Genomic DNA, 23382 nt, shown 5'->3' with positions numbered 1-23382 from the left:
TTTTCTTATTTCTATTTTCCTTTATTTCACGTTTTTGAACTTTTTATGAGTGTTCAAACTGTTTGAAATTTGGCTTTGAACTCGACGAATGTACTTTTTCAACTTTAAAAGTTCAAAAACGTCAAACAAAGGAACAACTTATGAATCTTATTGGAAATTTCTTCATCTTTCCAACCATGTCCTTGTAATTACATTTTGACTGATAGTTTTCTAGTTATTTATTTTTCTCAAAAATATAGAAAAATCGATATATCTCGAAAACTAAGGTCGATATAAGAGAATTTTACTGGACATTTTTTGTTGAAAATTCAATGTAGAATCCATGCTCTTCGGATGGTACACCTTTTGTGGGACACTCTGTATATGCACTATTACAAATGTGTGTTACACAGCGCCGTACGCTCGATAATTTCTGAGATTCTAATCCAACGTTTGTTAGCGTTCACCTTTTTGACTTGTTTCTTTTTAATTTGGTGTTTTGTTTCACAGTCAAATTTCTCTGTTGGACGTCTTCCATCGAATTGTCGCAAAGTCTACATGCTGGACTTCGGTCTTGCCCGACAATACACGACTGGCAATGGTGAAGTGAGGGCACCCCGAGCCGCTGCTGGCTTCAGAGGCACTGTGCGTTATGCCTCCATCAACGCCCACAAAAACAAGGTAGGCCTACGCGCTCACATTCATATTTCCCAATTTCCTAAAAACATCTGATCAAATAAATTCTCGTTACTTGTTTACTATTTAAAATTATCAAAACGTTTCGAATAATATCAACATATAACCATTTAAAAGGAGTGGCCGCAGTCGAGTGGATCAGATGCTGGCTTTATGATTCAGAGGCCTGGGTTCAAATCCCGGCCCGGGCAAGATATTTATCTCGGGCAACTCCCGTGTTTCGGATGGACACGTTAAGCCGTCGGTCCCGGCTGCCTAAAAAGCAGTCGTTAGGTCATGTCAGAGGCCCTGAAATTGATCAGTTGCGACCTGAAAACTCTGACACCAGACCTGAGCCAGCCAGGTCACTCGATATTATTATTATTATTATTATTATAAAGCAAAAACATAACCTACATAACCTTCTCCTTTAAAACATCATTAACAATTTTTTTAGGTTATGTTCATCTTAAGGTGCGTACAGATTTACGCGCTTCGAACATGAGAAATGTTCGCTTTTAATCAGCTGATGCCAAGCCTTTTATATTCTGTATCTTACCGTTTCTGTAAAAATACAGATATAATCAGCTGATTAAAAGTGAATTGCTCATGTTCGCGGAGCGTATATCTGTACGCACCTTAAGAGTGGCCACTAACGACAGGACAAGTGTGTTGAACATGTGTGTACACACATGCCATCATACATTCTTGTGTCATCACATTATTAAAACAAAATTTGTATCTATTGAGATTCTTGTATCTTCAATCTTTTGTTGTTCTTTTGTAAGATTTTAATTAGACAAATTGAAATCGATCTAGCCGATCTGAGATCCTCCTCAAGTTATACTATGCTCACACACTATTTCTCAAACTTTTTTACCTTCACAAGGATTGATGGTTTTCTCAGTACATGGATAACCATGGTTGGAAAACATTTCAATACTTTCCTCTTTTTGCATCACAGTTCTTGATTAGTGTTTTATAGTTGTTGTTATTTTATATGCAATATGTATAAATCGTATAGGAACACTTCTATCAGTATGATAAATATATATAACTAGCCGTCAGGCTCGCTTCGCTCGCCATATCCGTCTAGCCAGGGGGCTCCGCCCCCTAGACCCCCGACTGGATCGTCCAAGAATGAGATCAGCAGGCTCGCTTCGCTCGCCTGCATTTTTCATTTGAGCATTTTTATCATATGCTAGGACGATCCAGTCGGTGGTCCAGACTAAACGTCTGGCTAAACGGATATGGCGATCGAAGCGAGCCTGACGGCTAGTAATATAATATTCCCAGGAATAGCTCTGATTGAGGTAGCAGTGCCCATTCAATTTTTCCGCGATAAATGCATTTCAATCTTCAACTTGGTGCCAACCTAACAAAGCCAACTTAACTTAATGCCAACCTGACAAAATTATTAATTTAGTTCTAAATTTAAAAAACAGTTTAACAACTGTTAAAACTGTTTAACAACTGTTAATTTAACAGTTTAACAACTGTTTCGAAGAGGTACTCTCTCTAGATTATAGTTCTATACTAACATATAGTATGGACATTTTTCAATTATAATTAAGAGAATAAGAAGAATATACATGCTAAAAGACGAACTTTAAACCCTTAAAAACCACCCTTGGAGTTAAAATATTGCCAAAAGATTTCTTAGTGCGCCTCTAAATGGCCAACTGAACATACCTACCAAATTTGAACGTTTTTGGTCCGGTAGATTTTTAGTTCTGCGAGTGAGTGAGTCAGTCAGTGAGTGAGTGCCATTTCGCTTTTATATAATATAGATTCAATTGTCTAGTTTTATTGTATAGTCTAAATGAATAAAATTGAATTCAAATGCTGTCATAATATATTGATGATGATTGTTATTTTGCAGGAGATGGGTCGTCATGATGACCTCTGGTCCTTATTCTACATGCTGGTTGAGTTTGTGAACGGACAACTCCCATGGAGAAAAATCAAAGACAAAGAACAAGTAGGCTTGATGAAGGAGAAGTATGACCATAAGGCGCTTCTCAAACACCTGCCTTCCGATTTGCGCATCTTTCTCGAGCATATTCTGTATCTTACCGTTTCTGTAAAATACAGATATAATCAGCTGATTAAAAGTGAATTGCTCATGTTCGCGGAGCGTATATCTGTACGCACCTTAAGAGTGGCCACTAACGACAGGACAAGTGTGTTGAACATGTGTGTACACACATGCCATCATACATTCTTGTGTCATCACATTATTAAAACAAAATTTGTATCTATTGAGATTCTTGTATCTTCAATCTTTTGTTGTTCTTTTGTAAGATTTTAATTAGACAAATTGAAATCGATCCAGCCGATCTGAGATCCTCCTCAAGTTATTCTATGCTCACACACTATTTCTCAAACTTTTTTACCTTCACAAGGATTGATGGTTTTCTCAGTACATGGATAACCATGGTTGGAAAACATTTCAATACTTTCCTCTTTTTGCATCACAGTTCTTGATTAGTGTTTTATAGTTGTTGTTATTTTATATGCAATATGTATAAATCGTATAGGAACACTTCTATCAGTATGATAAATATATGTAACTAGCCGTCAGGCTCGCTTCGCTCGCCATATCCGTCTAGCCAGGGGGCTCCGCCCCCTAGACCCCCGACTGGATCGTCCAAGAATGAGATCAGCAGGCTCGCTTCGCTCGCCATATCCGTCTAGCCAGGGGGCTCCGCCCCCTAGACCCCCGACTGGATCGTCCAAGAATGAGATCAGCAGGCTCGCTTCGCTCGCCTGCATTTTTCATTTGAGCATTTTTATCATATGCTAGGACGATCCAGTCGGTGGTCCAGACTAGACGTCTGGCTAAACGGATATGGCGATCGAAGCGAGCCTGACGGCTAGTAATATAATATTCCCAGGAATAGCTCTGATTGAGGTAGCAGTGCCCAATCAATTTTTCCGCGATAAATGCATTTCAATCTTCAACTTGGTGCCAACCTAACAAAGTCAACTTAACTTAATGCCAACCTGACAAAATTATTAATTTAGTTCTAAATTTAAAAAAACAGTTTAACAACTGTTTCGAAGAGGTACTCTCTCTAGATTATAGTTCTATACTAACATATAGTATGGACATTTTTCAATTATAATTAAGAGAATAAGAAGAATATACATGCTAAAAGACGAACTTTAAACCCTTAAAAACCACCCTTGGAGTTAAAATATTGCCAAAAGATTTCTTAGTGCGCCTCTAAAGGGCCAACTGAACATACCTACCAAATTTGAACGTTTTTGGTCCGGTAGATTTTTAGTTCTGCGAGTGAGTGAGTCAGTCAGTGAGTGAGTGCCATTTCGCTTTTATATAATATAGATTCAATTGTCTAGTTTTATTGTATAGTCTAAATGAATAAAATTGAATTCAAATGCTGTCATAATATATTGATGATGATTGTTATTTTGCAGGAGATGGGTCGTCATGATGACCTCTGGTCCTTATTCTACATGCTGGTTGAGTTTGTGAATGGACAACTCCCATGGAGAAAAATCAAAGACAAAGAACAAGTAGGCTTGATGAAGGAGAAGTATGACCATAAGGCGCTTCTCAAACACCTGCCTTCCGATTTGCGCATCTTTCTCGAGCACATTCAGTCACTCGAGTACAATGACAAGCCTGATTACCAAATGCTGAGCAATCTGCTGGAGCGCTGCATGAAGCGCAGGGGTGTCAAGGATACTGACCCCTATGATTGGGAGAAGCCAATCATGGCTAATCCACAGCCCCCTCTGACCCAGGGCACGATGCCGGCCACACCCACCCCGCTGTCTCCCCGTATTGTCACCACTGACAATGTGATGATCACATCGCCCCTGGACAACAACCAGGAGAACATTGAGCCTGACAATCGCAAGGATATGGAGGTAACTAAATATCCTGCTCATAATATAGCAAAAAAATGGCTAAAACACATACGAGATAGAAAATTCATGAATGACTCATCTTCACGTCTCAACTACTCAAATGATTAACTTGAAATTTTGCATACAGATTCTCAATTTAAAGAGGATGGTTATAGGCCTATTTCAAATTCTTCTTTGTTGAAGTTCTGACACTGTGTTACTTGTAAATATTTGAAAAAACACTTACTTTTGTTGGAGTATTGAGGAATGCATTTCACTCCTGAAGAGGAGCTTCATCAGCCTGACACCAGGGGCGTTTGTTCTTATGGGTTGGACTGTGTGGCCAAAATGTGGGAAAATATTACATTCGATTTGAAGTTAAGTTGATCATTTAATAAGTTGGATTTGTCATAGTGAAGGTGTTTAATTTTTTTCCCACTATGACAAATCCAACTTATTAAATGATCAACTTAACTTCAAATCGAATGTAATATTTTCCCACATTTTGGCCACACAGTCCAACCAGAGCAAGCGCCCCTGGTGTCAGGCTGATGAAGCTCCTCTTCAGGAGTGAAATGCATTCCTCAATACTCCCAACAAAAGTAAGTGTTTTTTTCAAATATTTACAAGTAACACAGTGTCAGAACTTCAACAAAGTTATTATTTAGTGTTTCGTCATGGAAAGCAACTTCAATTTCAAATTCTTCATAATTTTATTAGGTCAACTATTTCATCTCAGTTATGAAACTTATCAATCATTTAAAATTATTTTTTTTTGTCAATGGAATATTATAGAGTATTTATAGAATATTTATAGAGTACATAGAATAATAACAGTATCAGCTATCATCTATTCACTGCCATTATAAAGTGGTCCTCACTGCATGAGTAAGGTAATTGAAAAGATTTACAATTCATTTAAAGGTTAGCAGAATTCCGTTTTCCTCAGCAATTATTTAAATTAGAACTCTTATCAGAATCTAGATTTATGGGTAAGATCATGAAAATACAGGATTGCACATGAATTATTATACAGGTTGACACAATTCCGCTCTTCCCTGAAATCTTTAAGAAATTTAATTTTAACAAAAACTCTTATTGGAGCTGTTTTTAAAATCTTGAATTACTCAGTTCTAAGGCAACCAAGTTTAAAGATGGCCAGAAAAGTAGTTTTCTTTGTATATCGATGTTGAAATTATGTCAGATATTTCCAATGTTTTGAGGTATTTTTGATTGGTTTTACAATGGAATGCTATTCATTGTTGGACAAATATTGTGATGAAAACTATCCAAACCTATATGTGATCAGTTCTCACTTACAAGGGAATTTCTATGTCTTACAATTTATATTTGTTTTCTTCCTCCAGCAGGTTATCGGTGTCTGCAGAAGGACAAGAAGAGTTGAAGCAATCCAAAGCTCGCAACAAGTCTCAAACAGACAGATGACAATGGATAGAAATTGTAACGCTACAACTCAACCTTCAGAAACAGTCCCTATGCTAAGTATGCAATCACTAAGGAATAATCTAAGATATATCATGAATGATTTTATTGATCTAATGTCACGCTGCTATTCCTGTTGCCGTCGTACACAAAATAGGCTTACTAGAGTCTTTCGGACTGAACCGGATCAAGATAATACTCGCGCTCGTAATGCCACAACTGAACAATCCGATACGGCTTCTGTGCGAAGTATGCAATTACTAAGTCGTATTAAAAATGATTGTATAGCTCTTTTCCTACACTGCTTTTGCTTTCGTCGTTGGCATCGTACACAAAATACTAGTGAGTTTTGGACTGAACTGGATTATGAGAATACTCTTGATCATTGTGACGAAATCGTTGATGAGGTAGTTTCAGATGAATCGTGGGACGGAATCTTTAATTATGATTCAGATGAATCGCTACAGACAGCGATTGACATGGAAGTATCGCGACGGTATGCGATTAACATGGAAGCATCGCGACGGTATGCGATTGTCGATGTCCATCCATTGCCATCGTCACAGAAAATGTTAATCTTAAGTCACCGTAATGAAGATGAAAGGAAATCGAATCAGACTATCAAAATCCTTAATATGGATGAATCGCTTATCACAATCCCTAATCCAAGGGAATGGATGGTAACACATGTTCTCAATCCCTATACTTATTTTTCAGATGAAGATATGTCACCGATTTTAGAAGTACTCAACTATCGTTCAGATGATACTCTACTATCACAACCGTCAGAGGAATTGCTAGTCCATAATTATGATTCAGATAAAACACTGCAGTCTGTCATAGATGACGAAAATGCTATTAGAAGTCAATCACAAGTGTCAGTGGCTGCCGAAAGTCTCGATGATGATTCATTAGATTTATCGACAACAGGTGTAAAGAGTTTGGAAATTGATGAAGAAGAATCGCCAGTTACATCGACAATCGAAAGTAATATTCCAAAACAGCCATTGTCACCGACAATCGAAAGCAATATTCCAAAACAGCCATTGTCACCGACAATCGAAAGCAATATTCCAAAACAGCCATTGTCACCGACAATCGAAAGTAATATTTCAGAACAGTCGACTACCAAAAGTGATATTTCAGACCAGTCGGCTACCAAAAGTGATAGTGATATACTTATAGAACATTCAGCATCATCATCGAACGAAAGCATCGATGATGATGATATTTCTGACATATCACAACTAACCTTAATCAAAGACAATCGAAAGTAATATTCCAAAACAGCCATTGTCACCGACAATCGAAAGTAATATTCCAAAACAGCCATTGTCACCGACAATCGAAAGTAATATTCCAAAACAGCCATTGTCACCGACAATCGAAAGTAATATTCCAGACCAGTCGACTACAAAAAGATACGAATATGATATTGATATATGTATAGAATAATCAGAATCATAATCGAACGAAAGTTCCTAAATACTGGTTATTAGTATGCCCTTAGGTTACCATGTATGCTGTGTGTTCATTTTTTTACTTAATAAAAGATTTATAGAAATTAACTTAGGTGGCCATGTTCCTTGAAGTTAGAAATACTGTGTTACAGATTTAAAGAAATTAACTTGCTTTGTTGATAAATGTTTTTTTTTCACTTTATAGAAATTAACTTAGGTGGCCATGTTCCTTGAAGTTAAAAATACTGTGTTACAGATTTAAAGAAATTAACTTGAAAAATGTTAAAAAAAAGAAAAATGTTTTTTTTTTCACTGTTGATGTGTGTTCATTTTTTACTTAATAAATAATTAATTTTCTGTGGTGTTGGTTTTTTTTTGTTGGTTTATTTATTTGATGTTGTGTTGAGTTGAAAGTTGTATGAGTTATTGTGACTAACAGGCTCGTTTGAAAAGAAATGATGAATGTAAGTGTTGTGTTTGACTAACAGGTGCACCTAGAAACTCCTCAAAATCTGATCGACTCAAAAATTCACTAGAAGGTTCGCATAAAACTGTACTAATTGTGACTTAAAGATTCGTCTTTCTCTGACCACTAACGACAGGACAATGTGTTGAACATGTGTGTACACACATCCTTGTCATGCATGCTGTGTCATCAGCGAGAGGCTTTGAACAAAAAACAGCTTCTAACATAAAATAAACAGCCAGTAACAATATATAAACCACTGGAAAATTACAAATTATAAGGATACAAAAATAATTTAACCTCAAAAGTTGATAAAATTTGTGGTTGAGGTCTTAAATTCAGTTGGCTCAAACATGGTTTCTAATCTAAGCTCCGACCTTCCAACCTATTTCAATGGGAAACACGCTTCCCATTTTATTTAAATGAATTTACTTTTATTCCCTAGGGAGTTTTTCAGTTTTCTAGTCCAGAGAGCAAAAAAGTTATGCTCTACTTTTTTATTTCATTTATTGATACATTTAGTGCATCATCAAACTGATAGGGGGAAAAAATAAGGTAACCTTGTGCTATTCCTTTACCAAATTTAGATAGGTCCAAAAGAGGTTAAATCTTGTAGTTCTTCACTTCAAAATCTATTATGTTCCAGGGAGTAAAGTAAGTACTTTAGACATTAGGTTGAGGAAAAAATAATTTAACCTCAAATAGAGCAGCGATCAAAAGTACAAAAATCCAACCTGAAAAAATTGTTCAAAGCCCTTCGCTGGCCTAAAACTGTACTAATTCTGAATGACATGTTCTCCATGAAAGTGTTCTAATCCTGAATGACTGGTTCACCATAAAAGTGTTCTAATCCTGACTGAAAGGTTTGCCATAAAAAGTTGTCTAGTCCTGACTGCGCCATAAAAAGTGTTCTAATCTTGACTGAAAGGTTGGCCGTAAAAATGTATCAATTATGACCTATAGGTTCGCCTAAAAAGCAACGGCGAGCGATTTCGATGCCAGGTACCCCGGCAGCGGTGACCTCTTCGGTCGCCCCAACCTCGCAGGTCGACTGCGAAGGGGACGCAGTCATGGTCTCTGCCAGGAGTCAGTCAGGTGCCGACAGGCGTCGCCATGCTAATAATCAAAATCAGCGAAAATCAGGTCAGTCGAACCAAGTCGGTTTTGTGCTGAGTTATTTACAAGCTTCCGATGCTTAATCTAATACAAAATACAGTATTAGCTCAATCTAACACACTGTCAAGTAATTTTTCTACAAAAATATATGTAGAGTAGAGTAGAGTAGTACAAAAATTGTCCGTGGTGGAGGTCTTCTTTATTGTACCATGGAGAAAACATAGTAACCTATAAGAAGATATCCCATGCTATAGGTAGCTTATGTTCCAAATTACAATTTTAACTCAAGCCGATAGTCTTAGTAGTTCTTTCCCGTGAAGCTATGTGAAGCTAGTAGTCTGTCATACTGTGCCGTTCTTAAGCCCCGCACCCACACACATTGGTTTTTCTGCCGTCCCTATAAATTCTATTAGATTCAACAGATGATTTCAAACAGTTGTTTGTCAAGCTCTGTTTAATTTATTTAAGGACGGCAAAATATCGTACGAACAAAAATCGATGTGTGTGTGCAGGGCCTTACACTATTACCTGGCTAAAACAGTAATATTAGACAGTAGTCGACAGTTATCCACTTGTTAAAAAAAATCGGTTTGCAATTAGGCTTGTATTAATAGACTTCTCATACCATGGGATAACCTCTTATGTGTGTATTTTCTCTATGATTGTACTTAATATATTTTCCTCCTCAAAGTTGAATACAGTATTACATTACAATAAGATATAAACAGACATGCAAATCTTATTTATTAGATATTTGCTAAAACTAACTGAAAGTAGTAGAATTTTAGATATCAGTAATATCACACCTTGTATGTAGAAGTAGAAATAGAGTATCATTAATCTGTAGCTAGAAGTCACTAGAGTGAGACCCACGTTGTAATGACAATGGAGAAAGATAGGAGAACAGCGTTGCCTTGCCACTGCCGTCTGTAGAGTATATCTGACTTAATATTAACTGTTAATTCTTGTTTAAAATAATCAATTAAATTTTATTCGTCAAGAGAATAGATTCTTCAATAAATCAATAATAAATTTTCATAATTAGAATTAAATATTATTTCAATTAATTATATTTCTACATTGTTAAAAAAATATCTGGCAACATTGCGGAACTAGAAAAGGATACCGCTATCTGCATTGTCGAATTATAGACAAGAATAGCAACACCAATTTTAATCAAATTTTGCCATTATAACGAGGACCTCACTATACAGTATACTAGAAATTGAAATACAAATCTCAGTACCCTTTTATGAATTATTTTATCACAATAAAATAAAATATTTGTATTAGTATAGAAATAGATTTGTATTTCAATTTTTATTACTTTATTTTTAAGTAGCCCTAAACAGAAAAGCGTATACTAAAAGTATTCTGTTTTATTTTCACCAGAAACAACTTTTCACCACTTTTTATTGTGCGTTTTTCTAGCTTCCTTTTGTAACTAATAATTTTATTATTTCTCTGAGAAATAATTTAGTTCAACCTTTTCAATTATTCTCAGTTAATTCCTCTAGTAAGGTCTTCAACTAAATTACAGTAACAAATAATCTTGTTAATCCTCTCTGAGAAATCATTTCATTGTGAGAATAACCCATCTTTTATAGATTTCTACTGTTACACATTATTTTAAATTATTCAAAGTAAAAATCTATAAAATGAAGTTTCCATACTTCCCTCTCATTTTCAATTTTTTTTTGAAAGTGAATTGTCCATGAGGAAATTTCAAAGTGAAGATTAGGAATATATTCCATCCTCAAGGTGTTTTATTGTGCATTAGGTGATGATTGGATATTATTTGAAGCTCAATTTTTGCAGCAATGTCTCCCGGCTACATAGACCAAACAAGTTATTGACTCTGAATGTTTCAAACTTTTTTGTTGGTCTGTGAGTGCATATGCATATATATTTTTTCCTACAGATACCTTGAAAAGTGACCATTTGTGCACTGATTGCAGGCCGCAAAGAATCACTTTTCCGCACTAGTGCGCAAAGTGAGTACTTTGCGTACTCCAGATTTGCAGCATGACAACGCAAAATAATTAGTAGGTTAATGGAGCACCAGTGCAGCAAAATCAAAATTAAGTTGGTAACTGCACTCATAGTGAGGCCCACGTTATAATGGCAGTGGAGAACAGCGTTGCCTTGCCATTATGTGCCTTCATTATAGTCATTTCAATGCTTACATAACATAAACCCCCTTCAAGCAGTCACATAAATTTTCAATTGAATTACTAATCATTATAATTCAATTATTATTATTATTATTCAATTTTAAATAAATTAAGGTTTTTATTAATAATAAAATTATACAAAAAACATTTGATGGATTTCAGGGAATTTTACCCATAATTACCCACTTTTCATATTCAATGGTAACTGTAGGAAAAATTTAATGTGAAATACGTGCACAAAGTTCGTTTGCTGCACTCAAGAAACCATCATTCCGCACTCGCCTATGGCTCGTGTGTACACGTTTCTTTCGGTGCAGCAAACTGTCACTTTGCGCACTAGTTGCACAAATAACTATTTTTTTCAAGATGATCATAGACAGTTGAAACGAGAACACGTTCAAATTTGTTGGAAAAGTATTCCACATATTATAGGAAAACAAAAAAAATCATAGAAACAAGTCCATAATTACAATTTCAAAGCAGTCAAGTCATAAGGTCCAAAACGTTGGAATCGCACGATTTTTAGATGTGCTAGTGTAAGTAAAGCCTAAGGTGGGCCGTCCACTGGAACCGTTTTCGTCCGAACTAGCATCGGCCGAAAACTACCGAACGATCCCCCAACAAAGAAATGAATAGATGCTCGTCCATTGCAACAGTTTCATACATCCGTGCACGGCCGTCTGCGGCCGATCAAGTCTTCGATCCGAATTGAATGAGATTTTCCGGCTCTATCCGGCCGAACTAACTAGTCGAGCTGAGACAACAAAGTGTTCCTAACCTAAAATTGTTTCACAGTCTTGTCTGTTTTTGCTTTTTGAACTTGCTCTGTTTTATAAAGTTTCAACTATGGACAATGAAAAGTTGATAAGTTTGGTTCAAGAGCATGTTCCATTGTGGGATATGCGAGACAAAAGATATCGTCGTGATGTTCAAAGGAATCTGTGAACAAAGATTGTTTAATAATGAGTAACTATTTGATTGTATGGTATGAGATGTTGTGGTATTTTTCATAATTGAAAGAATAAGACTTTGATATTGTCAATACCACTTTTATTTATTCGAAAATTAATTTATAATTAATTTATAATTTATAATAAATTAATTTTCGAATAAATAAAAGTGGTATTGACAATATCAAAGTCTTATTCTTTCAATGAGTAACTAATTTAGTGGATATTTGTTGAAGGCAAGACTATTGTAATGAATAACTAATTTAGTGTATATTTGTTTATTCAATTTTCAACATTTCAGTATAATCATTGTTTATGAAAAATTGTGGTGGCTATGATAGTAGTTAATTCAATAATTGGCAAACGGTTCTAGTGGACGACGGCCATATTCGGCCGGTAGATTCGTCCGAACCAACGGCCGAACGGATCGGTTGAATACGGTTCCAGTGGACGGTTACCCTAATGCTTCTACAGTGGAACCTCGATATAGTATTTCCTGTTATACATGTCCTCGTTATAGTACATTTTTCTGCAGTCGCACATAGCTTTCAACCCTGATACCCTGATCTCCTGGCTACCTGGCTCTCCTAATAGGTAGCTTGATATGTCATATTTCTTCAGATGTACTATATCGAGGCTCCGCAGTTTCTTATCCTTTTCCCAACTTATTTTTCAGAACCTGTAGCCTTCTCACATACCTATTTTCCAAAGTTTTCAGCAGTAATATTTTCATAAGAATCAGGACAATTCACATAAGAAGAGTACCTCTCTGCTGCTACCATACTCTTTCTTGTTCTAATAAATGTCATAATTTTCCGGATCCAACATCATTCATCTATAAAGTGATTTTATTTTATTTTTGTCTGTAACTGAGTTGAATTAGGGATTTATCCTGCTTTACTCTATTGTTTTTAGTTTTGGTTCTGTGGATTTGGTTGAGTAAGCTAGCGTCCATCGTTACCTTGCAAATTTTCGTTTCATTTACTTTTCTTGCACCATGTTTCTTATTTTCATAGTCGTTGTTCCTGAAGCACTCTTATCTTTCAAAAGTTGTTATTTGTTAAAAAACTGTTGAAGATCTTGCATTTCCTATGCATCACATGTTTCAATAACTTTGTTGGAGAGTTAATTTGCTATCAATAGCCACTTGTAAGTTTCCCAATAGAACAAGATAATGTTCGATAAATTGAAGTTTTTATTGTTGCTCAGTAAAGACTATGCAAATCTTTAATAAGTCTATGATTAACAGAATGTGGTTAGGACTCAATTTTGCACTGCATCAAAGTTGAGTAACATTCCCAGCTGTTGAATTTTTTCAAATCACTGATTTAATTTTTTTAGAAAAAGAAGACATTATCTGGATTCAGAAGATCAGTTAGAAAAGATTGTTAAGCCAGTTACACACACATCGATTTTCGATGTTCTTTATGAATTCTATCAGATCAAACGGAACTTGATAAACATCATCTGTTTAATCTAATAGAATTTATAAGGACGGCAAAAAATCGTACGTCCAAAAATCGATGTGTGTGTAGCTAGCTTTAGGTTTATAAACATGATATCTTAACACTTTCGACATTATCAAATACAAACTTGCTTTCAATGTGACGATATTGAAATGCATTACTTTACTTACTCTTTACCTCTAGTTTTTTTTTACCAGGGATCTATAATAGTTTAACAACCAAAACCTTGATTTTAAATAAATATGTTGTTGAACAATATATTGTCTTCTATTCACTATGATAACAAAATATTAAAATATTAAAGTATCAAAATATTATTTTCACAACTACTTATAAAAATCGATCTCTTGCTTAAGTGTCACTGGAAAAGTATCGCTTGATATATTTTCTTTAGGAAATATTTTGATAGAGTTTCCAGCTGGGAAGTGTTCAATCAAATCTTTCAGAAATCTATTATTTATTTAGTTGTATTTGAAGTCTAATATTTTTCTTGGTGATGGGAAATGTGTACTATCGGTGGACGGGTGACCGCTTGAGGCCAGCTCAGCTAATTATCAGTTATGCTTAAAATTCACCGCTCAGTGGTCCAATTGACACCTGCTATTTATAACTTGTATAACAGAGAGGTCCTATGAAGGCAATCAGTCATCTCTCTCATTGCCCACGCACAAGCTTCAGCTCATGTGGGCATCACCTTCACCTGCAATAACTCGCGCATTTCACTTTTCATCAGCTGATGCTATGGTTATTATATCTGTATCTTACTGTTTCTGTACGAATACAGCCATAATAAGAATAGCATCAGCTCATGGATAGTGAAGTGTTCGTGGCACATAAGTCTGTACGCACCTTTGGATGAAGCAAACAAATGATGCAATATTCATTAAAGAAAACATCACTACTCCCCAAAACTTCTTCTTCTTCTATCATAATATAATGTTTTAAAATGCTTGTTTTCATCAATTCTGTTGCAAGATATTACTGTACTGTTGGTGAATAATTTAGTAGGAGAAATATTAGTTGGTTATAATAAATGTAACCATCTATATAGTGACAAGTCACTTGTTAGTCTTGTAGGACGTAATAAAAAGGCCTAAGGCCTCGACTGAAAACATCATGCTCGCCCTGCAAACAGACACTTCCCGGCCACGTGACTTTAATAGCTATTACCTGCTATCTTGTAGTGCATTTAAACCAGAGTTTCTATTTAGGTGATGTATTGACTACGGTTGATGTAATAATGACCGAGCAGCTAGTGAGAAAGCTGTGATAACTTCTACCTGTGTAATTTCTGTTTTGGTGAATTGTTGACTGGGTTGAAGACCGAGCAGCTAGTGAGAAAGCGGTAATAATTTTTCTAGCGGACGCAGCTCTCTCTCGGCTGAGGGTAGCCGTCTCGCCACAGGACAGGAGTCGTGCTTCGGCCGATAGAGCAACCGCCACAGCCGTATCACTCAACCAGGACTCTGAAGTGCAGCCTGTCATGTCCGCTGCCGATCCAGATCCTGACAGCGTCTACACTAACAAGCAAGGTCATTTGCCCCATCTCACACTAACACACGATCATCTTCGTCAGTCTGTCCTTGGTCTCAAGGCTTCTCAATTCATGGTTTCATTCCATCAAACAAAACACGTCTGCAATTTGGGCGGGTTCCATGAAACCAACTGATTCCAAAGTCTGCATTTTGGGAGGATTCCATTAAACCAACTGATGAACACGTGATTCATTTCAAATACGAAATTCATGATGGTTTCATTCCGTCAAACTAAACATGTCTGCAAATTAGGTAGAATTCGTAAAACCAACTAATTTCAAAGATTCCATAAAACCAACTAATTTCAAAGTCTGTAATTTTGTGGATTCCATAAAACCAACTGATTTCAAAGATTCCATGAAACCAACTGATTTCAAAATCTGCAATTTGGGAGGATTCCATAAAACCAACTAATTTCTAAGTCTGTAATTTTGTGGATTCCATAAAACCAACTGATTTCAAAGATTCCATAAAACCAACTGATTTCAAAGTCAGCAATTTTTGTGGATTCCATAAAACCAACTGATTTCAAAGTCAGCAATTTTTGTGGATTCCATAAAACCAACTGATTTCAAAGTTTGAAATTTATGTGGATTCCATAAAACCAACTAATTACAAAGTCTGCAATGTGGTTGAATTTCATAAAATTATAGAATAATCAAATATGAATTAATAATTATTCATGGTTTAATTCCTTCAAACTGAACAAGTCTGCAATTTGGGTGGATTCCATAAAACCAACTGATGAAGACATCTACATTGGTTTATTTCAAAGTGCACCTCGTATCCTTGAAGAACACATAACTCTAAATTCATTATTGTAATCATGTCGAATGTAGCATTTATATTTTAACTATTTCCTGTCTTTGCTAAAGATGATGAAATCAGGCGCAAACAACAATAATTGAAACAAAATGAAAATTATCAAGTACCCTTTATTTTCAACTTGTTTCAAGAGCCATTTTGGAATTGTGTTGTGATAAAATAAAGGGTAGGCCTACTTGACATTTTCATTTTGTTTCAATAATTTTAGTAGCTCTGAAAAAAGAAGTGAACAACAATATTTCTCTATCCTCTCCTTCTTCGCTGATCTCCTCTAGATTACATTTCAAACATATGCCTAGAAACGTGAAGATACACTCCTGTGATCCGTAATTTAGTGAGCAGCCTAGAGGTCCCGGGTTCAAACTCACATATGAACAAACGTTTTTAGCCAGATCACTCCCGTGTTATCGGAAGGGCACGTTAGACTACCGGCTCCGGCTGAAGTATGACAGTCGTAAGGCACGGGGTTCCCCACCAATAAAAGCCATACCAATTTACTTCATTTTTTTACTCTTGTGTATTCAGTATAGAGTTTGAGGCTTCAGTATAGACTTTGAGTCAAGCATGTATTCACATTGAGAATGAACACAGAATAGATTTCATTGACCTTGGCACTTTTTGTAGCTCTTGTTTGTAGTTTTTTTTGTCACTTACAGCTCCAAGTCTTTTGTAAAATGTTGAGGCTTCAGTATAGGATTTGAGCCAAGCATAAAATATATTCCAACATTAAAATATATAAAAAGTATATTTCAACATAGATTTAATTGAGTTTGACACTGTTTTATAGCTCTTTGTTTGTAGTTTGTTGCCAAATAGCTGGAAGTCGTTTGTAAAGTCTAATAGAAGCTGATTTTGTTCGGGGACACATATTGAGGATTCAGAAAATATGTGGTCTACAATGCATAGTACAGGATAAAGTCCAGGGTAAGAGAGGTTTCGAATCTTGTGGCTGAAAAGTTTTTCTCGTGGCTGGAGCGCAAGGTCTCTCTTATTCCAGCCACGCTAAAAATGTTATTGTTTTGTATTTTTCTTGTTTTTTGGCAATCAAACATGTATCATTATTTTAGTGAATTATTCTCGGTGACATCAGAAAAATTGTACACAATAGCTGTGAGTGAATGTTTCAGCTGATATGATTGTAAACATCTGCATATTTTGGTTCCTATAACTCTAATCGAGATCACAGAATAAAACAGAAGTTTTCTCTGTCGAGATTTAAAATAGCCATGAGTGTGACATTTTTCTCAAACATGAACAACAATCGATAGTCGATATCGATGTATACAAATTAAAGATCGATATAGATACATCGATACTGGCGGCAATACTCGATACCACAACAATACAAATTAGATTTTTACCATCCGTATCTCAAAATCTGCAGCTTGTTAAGGCTGTGCAAAGGCTAAAAATAAACTTCCTACTGGTGACATTTTTCAAAGTTTTTCGATTTGTATGTCATCAAGCTATCAAAATGAAAAAGTTTTCTCAGGAAATAATTTTTTTCGATCATTACTTTTTGAGATATGAGCGCCTAAAGTTCAATTTCTTGAGACCGAACATTTCAAATTCGGAAAGAGATAAATTCTTGAGATTTAGGGGATAAATTCGTCATGGAATTGTTAATTGAATAAAGCAAAGAATTTTGAAAATATCAATTTTTGAGAAAGTTATTTGATTTACCAAAAATAACTCATCTGAAAGTTATTTTTGGTCATTTTTAGTAAATTGAATAACTTTCTCTAAAATCGATATTTCAGAGATTAATCTTATATTAATTAGAAATATTTTAGTTAGAGATTAATCCATGAGATTTATAGGATATATTCTTCTCGGTATTGTTGATTGAATAAAACAAAATGTTTCTCAAAATATCAATTTTTGAGAAAGTTATCCAATTTACCAAAAATAACCTCTAGTTGAGTTATTTTTGGTCATTTTTAGTAAATTGAAAAACTTTCTCAAAAATTGATATTTTCATAAAATGTTAGTTTTATTCAATCAACAATACCATGAAGAATATATCCTATCAATCTCATGAATTAATCTCTAACCGAATTTGAAATGTTCTGTCTCAAAAAATTAAACTTTAGGCGCTCATATCTCAAAAAGTAATGATCGGAAAAAAATGATTTCCTGAGAAAACGTTTTCATTTTGATAGCTTGATGACATACAAATCGAAAAACTTTGAAAATATAACCAGTAGAAAGTTTATTTTTAGCCTTTGCACCGCCTTAACGGCAATTATTTGTCAAATTATTTTATTGGATCCGATAAAATTCATGTTGATTGAGCGAACAGTAGCTTAAAATTGCCTAGCATCCTTGCTCACTGAATCTTTGCTCTGAGAGAGATTTTTGAAAATTAGTAATGTTCTTCTAATTGCCCCATCTGTTGACAAGAATCCTGACAGAAACAGTACTGAATTCTCGATTATTTCTTGTATTTGAAATAAATATTTCCTTCACTTCAACCAACTCAGCTCAAGTTGAGAAAGAAACCATCTTGATAATTGCTAAAAATAATTTTTCAGAGTTTTAGTCAGAGTCTATCTACTGAATTATTTTAGGAAAATATTCCGAACATTTATACTGTTGATGGAGCTTTGTGTTAGTCTTAGATCCGTCTATATTTTCAAATTTCACTTCTCCCGTCTTTTGCAAAGCTGTTATGGCTTGATAATTCGCGCTTGTAAACAACTCCAATTCCACTCCTAATGAAGCTGTTCTTTCTCTTTGAGAATTCGCATTCTATCCTAAAACTTTGGTGATTCCAAATTAACTAAACTGGATTGTTTTTTATACTTTTGGGTTAATTTTCGAAGGAACAACAAGATGATAATTTTGTTTATTAATAAATTTCTAGTTCAATTTTCAAAATGATTCACCTGTGTATTCATTTTGTTACGTTACAGACAAATAGAGGATTCTCGGAGAGTAGAGTTCTAAATCGCATTTCTAGTACATTTTTCGATTTACTAGAAACAGTGCAATAGGGAGATGTGAATTGGAACTTAAGCTGCAGATAACAATAATTTCAAATACATTCCTTAAGTATCGTCCAAAGATCTATTTAATGGTGAAGTAAACATTATTTTTGTGAGCTAAATTATTAAAAATTAGCCATGAAGCCATTCAGCTATGTAACAACAGTCCAATACAAACAATTGATTTGAAATTGCATGGTTCTGTTTAAAATATGCAAGATTATGTTGTTACCAGTAATTGTAGATAAAACAGCAACTGTATATGTGTTAACAATGATAACTTGATGAATCTCAGATATGACTAAATTTGTAGAACTTCAATGAAGCATTTATTTAAAAAAAAATAAAATAAATGATATTAAATGTTTCAATATTTCAGAAAATAAGGTTCATTTGGGAAGATTGTTTCCTATTTGAAGATTTTTTTTTACTCAAATACGATTGAAATATGTAATAAGTTCCAATTAGGATCTGGAATCCACTGGCAATTATTGGCTGGCAATATGAATATTGTCAGCTTTTTTTTGAAAGCTATTTATTATTAGGATGATTTGTAATTATTCTAGGATGACTTTCACCTACTGCCTGCAGTGAAAAGTGTCTTATAAGCTTGTTAAAAGTCTTAAAACTAGGTTTTTAATGTAATTGAATTATTTCGATTCAATTATAAATGTGTCATATGTTATGACGTTCTAATGCTACTTAGTCTGAATCATAATAGAATTTATCGATCAAAAATTGGCAGCTATAGTGTCATAGCAATCAGTCCAGTTCCAACATAAAAAATATTTAATTATGATTAAATTATAATTGCTCAATTATCTATCTGACCACAAAAAAAAAATAGGAATTGAGGTAGTATTCCAGGCGTTATTATTAGTATTCAGTGAATGAATGATCTCATTTCTATGTCTTACTTGTACTTCATTGAAGTCTGTGAAAGTAACTCGATGACTGAAAATTAACAACATTAATTTATTGCCAAAAAGTGTCATTTGATGAGTTGCTTCATTAACTTGCCATGGAAAATTCATTTGCTAAAGATTAAAATTTGCGCTCGTATGAAAAACACACTACTTGATCAAGTGCCATTTGCTCAAACAACCCAATATTTGGGTAGCCTTTTCTAATTTTAATCTAGCCTAATGAATAATAATTAATTCTGAACGGAAAAAAATGCGTGCATTTTCTGTGTGCAATGATTCTAAATCTTGTTTTTTCAATTGAATTTAATTTCGCTGCATGTATGATTATTTCAGAGAGATTTTGAATTATCTTTCCAAAAGACTTGTGCGCTTTTTATCGCTTATCGTATTTTTGTTGGATTCTACAGTTTTATTCTGTTCATAGCCAGCTATTTTCTAGATCTTCTTATCTAAATATTTTAGCCTTTGATTGTATTGAAATTGGAATCAATCTTATTTTTGTATGCTAGCGGAAATACTTTTTCGTTATAGCTGAAGACTGTTTGAAGTTTATATCTAGTCTACAATTATAACTAGAAATCAACAACACACTCAAACTTCTTGCAAGTAAGATGTGGCTTGGATTTGTTGTATTTCATAATTATACGTATTGATAACTCAAGCTCGATATCATATTGATACCGTAGCTCAAGATTTTCATGAACAGTTTTTTCATAATTATCTTATAAGGAGTTTATCTCCCAGATTTCCCAATTACACGTGAAAATTCATTGCGTGTTAATACTTTTCTAGTCAGTACTGTATTGAGAAATTCCTTTATAGTTTGTCTGAATAAATCCTAGAAGTTTATTTTATTTAAATGAAGAATAATCAATATTTCATATAAATTTACATTGGAGATTACATTATGTAAATTTAAATTTCCTAAGCAACTGTATCACAGAATTGATGAACTGCACAAATTTGATCTATTCTTCAGCATTCCTGTTAGAATTTATGAATTTTTAAGTAGAAGTCACATCTAAAAATCGTTGTTTTCACTTATGTATCAAACACAAATTAATTATGTTACTTTAATGTTGTAATTTATGTTTTTGCATGAATTTTGTTCAAATCAATACGCTTAATGAAACAAGATTATGAAAAATCATTAAATTTGTTGAATCATATTGCTTTTTATTTTCAATTTACCTATGTCATGAACACAACCATTTTTGTTTTGTAGAAAACTGTTTTGTCTTTGGCATGTTCATTCATTTGATGCTTCAATTATCATTTGCGAATCATTATAATTTGCAATTATTCTGGATACATTCACCAAGGGCCGTATGCAGATGCTCGGTTTGAACTGCGTTTAGTCCATAAATGGTTTAAGGCTGTGCAAAGGCTAAAAATAAACTTTGTACTGGTGATATTTTTCAAAGTTTTTCGATTTGTATATCATCAAGCTATCAAAATGAAAAAGTTTTCTCAGGAAAACATTTTTTCCCGATCATTACTTTTTGAGATATGAGCGCCTAAAGTTTAAATTTTTGGGACAAAACAACATTTCAAATTCGATTAGAGATAAATCCATGGGATTCAGATGATTAATTCGTCATGATATTGTTGTTCGAATAAAACAAAAATTTTCTGAAAATATCGATTTTAGAGAAAGTTATTCAATTTACTAAAAATGACCAAAAATAACTTTCAGATGAGTTATTTTTGGTAAATCAAATAACTTTCTCAAAAATTGATATTTTCAAAATTCTTTGCATTATTCAATTAACAATGCCATGACGAATTTATCCCCTAAATCTCAAGAATTCATCTCTTTCCGAATTTGAAATGTTCTGTCCCAAAAAATTAAACTTTAGGCGCTCATATCTCAAAAATTAATGATCAGAAAAAAATGTTTTCCTGAGAAACCTTTTTCATTTTGATAGCTTGATAATATACAATTCGAAAAACTTTGAAAAATATCACCAGTAGGAAGTTTATTTTTAGCCTTTGCACAGCCTTAAACCATAGACTTGTTGTGTAGTTGAAAAGTTGAAATTGTGGTAATTATTCATATTGAATGAAAAAGACTATTTTACTTTTTAAACTGTTTATCAGATATTGACAATGGTGTAATAACCGAAACCGGTCTTTCTAAGTATCAATAAATCTGTGGTTTTGACAATTTTTTAAACCATAGACCCGTATTTAGTCAGATTCCATCTGCAGAAGCAAGTAAACGCCGTTTAAACTGGCTCAAAAGTGAACACCCAAATTTGGGTTTTAAAACTAGCAATATACGTAAACGGGATGAGCATTGAGTCAGTAGTGAACATAACCCAACTATTATAACTGATAGAATGTTGCTGTTATACATTATTTAAAATTATTTGTGATAAAAATATACAAAATAGATAAGTTTCATACTTTTATCAATCAAATACGTTTATTTTCAAGATAAAATTAGTTGACAAAGAGAAACAAGATAGTTTATTATTTTTTTAATATATTTAGACACTTCATATGATCAAAGCCAAAATTATTAATTTTTACGTTCTGTTTCTGATAGGATAATATGAGGAATCAGGTCAGCCAACTCATAGTTGTACTTCAATAAAGCCGTTCAATTTGCTCCTGTTCAGCATACCGATTGGTGGTTTAAACAGCGTTCAAGTTTAAACGCGATTTCTCTAGACACAGTTAAACGTTTCATCTGTATATGGCCCTAAATCTCAATTTTGATGAATAATTTGGGAAGTTTCCAATATTTTTAATAGATTCCAAGCATGAGTTTCCCGATGTATGATAAAATAATTATAGACTACTGAATTTGTATATCGCCAATCAGTCATCGACTAAGCATAGACATGAAGGATTAGAATCATGCCATAAAACCAAAATTCTATTTTGAATAAAAATTATGAACTAATTAGAATATCAATTAATTTTAGTTGCTGCTGCCGGAGGTAGTAGCAATGAGCGCCTTTCAATTCTATCTTGTTTTGTTGGTTATTGGAGAACTCTTTCCTTCACTTCTTTCAACTTTAATTATATTTTTTGCTAATACTGGTTGTGGTTCCATACACTATGATCAAATGTTTTCCAAATAATCTGCGGAATTTTACGTTCTTTTAATCTAAAGGTGCGTACAGATATACGCGTCGCGAACATGAGCAATTCACTTTTAATCAGCTGATGCCAAGCTTTTTATATCTGTATCTTACCGTTCCTGTAAAAATACAGATATAGTCAGCTGATTAAAAGTAAATTGCTCATGTTCGCGGCGCGTATATCTGTACGCACCTTAAGAGTGGCCACTAACGACAGGACAAGTGTGTTGAACATGTGTGTACACAACATGCCATCATACATTCTTGTGTCATCACATTATTAAAACAAAATTTGTATTTATTGAGATTGTTGTATCTTCAATCTTTTGTTGTTCATTTTTTCTTCGCTGCTCTATTTTAGATTGAATTATTTTTATATCATTATAATTTCCAGTGGTTTATTTATTGTTGT

At 34.1% G+C, this 23382-nt stretch overlaps 2 protein-coding genes across 3 annotated transcripts in view; both read left to right on the top strand.

Annotated features, from left to right (window-relative positions):
- The window catches only part of LOC111044475 (tau-tubulin kinase homolog Asator), an 80057-nt gene that overhangs the window by 6371 nt on the left and 50304 nt on the right, over window positions 1-23382 (top strand). The window contains 5 exon segments of the mRNA XM_039442279.1: window positions 490-660; window positions 4096-4551; window positions 5898-6033; window positions 8863-9042; window positions 14967-15137. Of these exon segments, the coding sequence (XP_039298213.1) occupies window positions 490-660; window positions 4096-4551; window positions 5898-6033; window positions 8863-9042; window positions 14967-15137 (1114 nt within the window).
- LOC111044481 (neurofilament medium polypeptide-like) lies at window positions 6625-7790 on the top strand. Of its 2 annotated transcripts, none has more exons than XM_039442280.1 (2): window positions 6625-7077; window positions 7247-7790. In XM_039442280.1, the coding sequence occupies exons 1-2, from the start codon at window positions 6651-6653 to the stop codon at window positions 7426-7428; spliced, it is 609 nt and encodes a 202-aa protein (XP_039298214.1). In that variant the 5' UTR covers window positions 6625-6650; the 3' UTR covers window positions 7429-7790. The 2 variants fall into 2 exon arrangements, with proteins under 2 accessions (XP_039298214.1, XP_039298215.1); XM_039442281.1 differs by having other exon boundaries at window positions 6625-7246; window positions 7286-7790.

The sequence above is a fragment of the Nilaparvata lugens genome, chromosome X (assembly GCF_014356525.2).
Source record: "Nilaparvata lugens isolate BPH chromosome X, ASM1435652v1, whole genome shotgun sequence".
NCBI lineage: Eukaryota > Metazoa > Arthropoda > Insecta > Hemiptera > Delphacidae > Nilaparvata > Nilaparvata lugens.
Note: the sequence above shows the minus strand (reverse complement) of the source record. Positions and strands in the feature narration are given on the sequence as shown.

What these genes read in the sequence shown, in the direction of transcription:
- LOC111044481 (XM_039442280.1), top strand. Translation starts at nt 6,651, where the DNA reads ATGGTAACACATGTTCTCAATCCCTATACTTATTTTTCAGATGAAGAT. An exon ending in ATTGTCACCGACAATCGAAA is followed by an intron (nt 7,078 to 7,246) that starts GTAATATTTCAG and finishes AGACAATCGAAA; the next exon opens with GTAATATTCCAAAACAGCCA.